The sequence below is a fragment of the Vicia villosa genome, linkage group LG1 (genome assembly GCF_029867415.1).
Source record: "Vicia villosa cultivar HV-30 ecotype Madison, WI linkage group LG1, Vvil1.0, whole genome shotgun sequence".
Classification (NCBI taxonomy): Eukaryota; Viridiplantae; Streptophyta; class Magnoliopsida; order Fabales; family Fabaceae; genus Vicia; species Vicia villosa.
In genome coordinates this window covers 233,746,894-233,751,470 of record NC_081180.1, presented here as the reverse complement: position 1 = coordinate 233,751,470, position 4,577 = coordinate 233,746,894, and the positions used below count along the sequence as shown (strand labels likewise).

Sequence of the window (4,577 nt, the reverse complement as noted above, 5' to 3'; positions counted from 1 at the left end):
TACGTACTTCTTTTTTCAAAGGCAAAACATGCTTGATAGAAACCATGTTGTTTTTTCCATACAAGAGTCAATTAACTGGATATTCAGATTACTGTACACGTTGCTGTCATTGTGAAATCAAATACCAAAAAAAAAAAATTGCTTATATATATGCTTCTATGACACTTCAATTATTCTTTGTCCAAACGTGTCGACTACCAATCCACTGTACTAGAATTAATTTCTGTCAACACATTCGTACGTCAAAGTGTCCCTAGTAGTATTTTAAAATGTTTCAAATCATTCCATTGTTTATATTGTCATTATTACATACATTATTCTACAATATATATGTCTAGGAAATTTATTAAAACATTTATTAGCATTTTTCATAATTCTACAATATTTCTGTCAACACATTCGTGTTCGTAATAGGAAGGGTGACAAACTGACATGTTCACTTCGTTTTGATTTGTCCTACAAAAATTTGAAAAATAGAGTGAGACGCGACATATATAGTTGAAAATATGAGTCTAAAACTTTGTCCCGTCCCACATAAAAGTAAGGACAGAGCGAAAAATGTCTGCGAACTTTGCATTTTTTAGGCCTAAAAATATAAAGTTTCATGTAAATGTCTGTATCCGCAAAAGCCCGCAAAAAATAGGACAGACAGACAAATTAAATGTTGCAAGCCTAAAACTTTGGTCCGCCCCACAGAAAAATATGGATAAAACAGGCGTGTCCAATAGGTCAGATTCATTTTGTCACCCGAACATGAAAGTGTTCCATTAATTTTTATTTTTATTTAAAGAATTAATATTTACAGTTGCATGCAGATGATAGACAATTTATTAAAAAAAACTTGTTATGGAAGAATTGTATTACCATTATAATCTATAGACATGAGACCTACACGTGCATGTAACATATAGATATACCCAACTTGCAACATGTAATCACATGACATAGGACCATAAATCACCATTACACTACACCTATCTATTCTTTCCATTGTGGCCCCAAAACAAAAACCATGTGTTGCCAACTGTTTTTAACCTTGTTGAGAATCTAAGGTCCCACTATTACCACCCTCCTCTTTCCCTTAATGTTATGTTAATAATCAATTTGGAAAAACAATACCTTTGTGTACTTGTCTTCTTTTTTTGCCTACTTTGTGTTTGTATTGGTGGCCATTGTCCAAGTTTGCTATACTTGAAATTATTATAGTATATGGTCTTTAACATCATGCTCATCAACTTTCCTTTTACAACTAAAAACATAGAGCACTATCAATGGTCTTTAGCTTTCCACGTGGCATCCACCTTCCTTCAACTTACAAGTTAAGTATCTCTACCACAAATTTCATTTTTATTCTATCACAAATTCACTCATTCACACAATCAAGATTTTTGCTATTAAGATTGAGATCTAATGAATTTTAAGTATGTTTTAATTTTTTTCTTCAAAATTTAAAATATTAAATTTAAAATTTTGTTGAATTAATCTCAATCAATTTAATGTAATTAAATAATGTTTAGAAGAGTTTTTATACACATTTTTTTATGGTTTATTCATGGTTAAATAAGATCCTATAGATTTTACAACATTTTAACCATAGCTAATTTTGGTGTTGTATATATAATTAAAAAAAAATTTGAAGATCATACTTACACGTTCTTTCATATTAAAAATTGCATCAGACAACTTCGTTCAGATTTTTTAACGTCAAAATTCAAAATTTAAATATTAAATATTTTTTAATGGTATATGATAAAATTCATTACAACTGCCGTAATGTGCATCACAACAACTACAATAACTATAAATACAATACTAAACTACGATCACATTTGTAACCGCAACCGTAATTTAAAATTTTTAGAAATTAAATTTGATGGGACTTCCTCCACTAAAACACTAAACCCCCTCCATGTAACTATCAAAACTAAACCATACCCCTTCTTTCTCTCTTTTTCCACACACAATTTGAAGTAAATTTTTTTGACCTTGTTATAATTATTGTTCCTTTACAGATAGATAAGGCCATAAATAACTACTATTAGATATAGACACATTCTTATAAAGAAAATACATGCTCACTTCTTCTCACCTTCCTAGCCATTTCCTTCAATCAAACCAAACCAAACCACTCTCATTCATCAACTCCTTCTTAACACTTTCTTTTCTTCCTCTTGAATCAAAGTCCCAAAAATTTTCACTTTTTTTTTTCATCAAGAAAAAAAAACTTTATTTTAGAAGGTTGAACTTAAGAGATGGGTTTGAGTTCTAAGCAAGTTTCTAGTAGAGGTGTTGATTGGAACCAAACCTTGTTACAAGATCAAACCTTAGAACTACCAAAAGCTTCACCTATGAGAAAACAACAACATCAACAACAACAACAAAATCATCAACTAGAAGCTGTGAATTGTCCAAGATGTGATTCTACAAACACCAAGTTTTGTTACTACAACAATTACAACAAGTCTCAACCTCGTCATTTCTGTAGAGCTTGTAAGAGACATTGGACTAAAGGTGGAACTCTAAGAAATGTTCCTGTTGGTGGTGTTAGAAAGAACAAAAGAGTAAAAAAATCAACTACTATTAGCACCTCCTCAAAAACTACTATTAGCACCTCCTCAAAAACTACTATTACCACCCCCACCCCCACCACCTCAAATGCCACAACCACACCTTCTATGTATGAACCTCTCATTCATCCACCATCTTTTTTTCCATCTCAGAATCTGATGAGTACTAGAGATTCATCACAAGGTAACAATGAAGAGTTTGGTATTGGTAATGGTATCTTTCTGAGTTCATCTATGGATTTACCTCAAAACCAAAGCCTTATATTCCCATTCTCAAACTCAAGCTCTTTGAGATCATCCAATGCATATAACTATGGAGAAGAGATAAAAGTCATGGAAGATTCATCTCTTAACAACACTGTAATGCCAAGTACTAGTGGTGCTATTACACAGCCATGGGAGAATATTCCCGCAACAGGAAATAGTGGCATGGAAATGTCAAACTATTGGAGTTGGGAGGATATTGATTCTTTGGTCTCAACTGATCTTAATGTTCCTTGGGATGATTCTGATATCAAACCCTAATAATATCCAGATATCAGTGTTTTAAAAACCGAACCAGACAGTTTCATTCTGAATCTGAGAGTTCAATTTTTAGTGTTTGTTAACACATGGTAGTTTAGTTTCCAATGTCTATAGAATGGTGTTTTTGTGTTTGATACATATTAGTAAGTGTTCTTGTTTTCAGATGGAACATATTATGGACTGGTGTATGAGTATCTACTGCACCTGTGTTTTTCTTATGAAGTATTTGAAGCTGACTTATTTTAGTTTCAGCTTCAGATTCAAGTAAGAATGTCTAATTAATTAATGTATGATCCAATGTGTTTACCTATTCATTTCTCTTTCATTTCATATGATAAATTGGTGTGAGATGTGAATAATGTATGATCCTATCATGTCTGTTGGTGTTGTCAAATGTTGACAAGAGTTAGAGTCTAAACACATTTTTAATATGAAGTGTAGGTATATATTGATTAAAACATAATTTTTTTGAGTTTCAACTCAATGCATATCATTGGACTACTCTTTATAGGGCGGATCTGGACAAAGCACGTATCGGACATCAAACACGATTTGGTCAGGTAATATTCAACTTGATCATCGGTGGGAATATAGATTATTGTTGAGAAAACTATTGATGCGTACAAATGTACCTTGTACCCCTCATTTTATACCTTGCACCCCCATATTTCAATAGTACCCATGTTACCATCATAGAAATTTAAGCCAAAAATTAAAAACAAATAAAAATTTGGTAGTTTAACCAAAAAATCTGATTAATAACAAAAAAAATCTGGTAGTGTATATGAAATATTCGGTGCACCATATATTTCAAAATACCCGAAATATTTGCTTGGTAATGGATTTTTAGCAAAATCCTGTAGCTACCAGATATTTAGTCAATTTATGAAAAATCTGGGAGTTATAAAATAGTAAAGAAGTAAATGGCGCACGTTAGACACTTTTATACGTTTGTGATTGCACTGAGTGTACGGTGTGGTTCATGATGAATTCAAAGTCGTTTAAACATGGGTCATGTGTAGTTGTTAAAAAGAACATATTACAATGCCTCTTCCCCAATTTTAGTCTAAGGCAAAAGTGTAATTCAACGGGGTGAAAACTCCCATAGAGTTTCGACTTCTGAAAGACAGCTTATGTCTCTCCATCTTGATATCCAAGTTTAATGATTTGTTGTTCGACACAAATAACATTAAGGTGATTAAGATCGAGCTTTGTGAAGATTGGATTGATAGTGATGGAAGGGTGAAATACACCCTTATTGAGTTGAAGACCGATGAAGATTTGAAAGTTATGTGGAGATCATATCACCGTAGGCTGACAAAAGGACGGATCGAGTTCGATGCAAAAATTTATAGATCTGTTGACGACATTATCAAGATGTTGAAATATCTAGAATCATTTGGTAGTATTTATGTTTTCTTATTTATCATTGTTTTCTTAAGTTATGTAATCGTCTGTCTAAGTTATGTAACCATTTGTCAAATG

At 32.2% G+C, this 4,577-nt stretch overlaps 1 protein-coding gene across 1 annotated transcript; it reads left to right on the top strand.

Annotated features, from left to right (window-relative positions):
• Positions 1–2,065: 2,065 nt before the first annotated feature.
• LOC131623721 (dof zinc finger protein DOF3.1-like) lies at positions 2,066–3,402 on the top strand. Its single transcript, XM_058894746.1, has one exon. The coding sequence runs from the start codon at positions 2,253–2,255 to the stop codon at positions 3,090–3,092; it is 840 nt and encodes a 279-aa protein (XP_058750729.1). The 5' UTR covers positions 2,066–2,252; the 3' UTR covers positions 3,093–3,402.
• Positions 3,403–4,577: the final 1,175 nt, after the last annotated feature.

Bases quoted from the DNA above. Each gene is read 5' to 3' on its own strand.
- LOC131623721 (XM_058894746.1), top strand. From the start codon at position 2,253: ATGGGTTTGAGTTCTAAGCAAGTTTCTAGTAGAGGTGTTGATTGGAAC.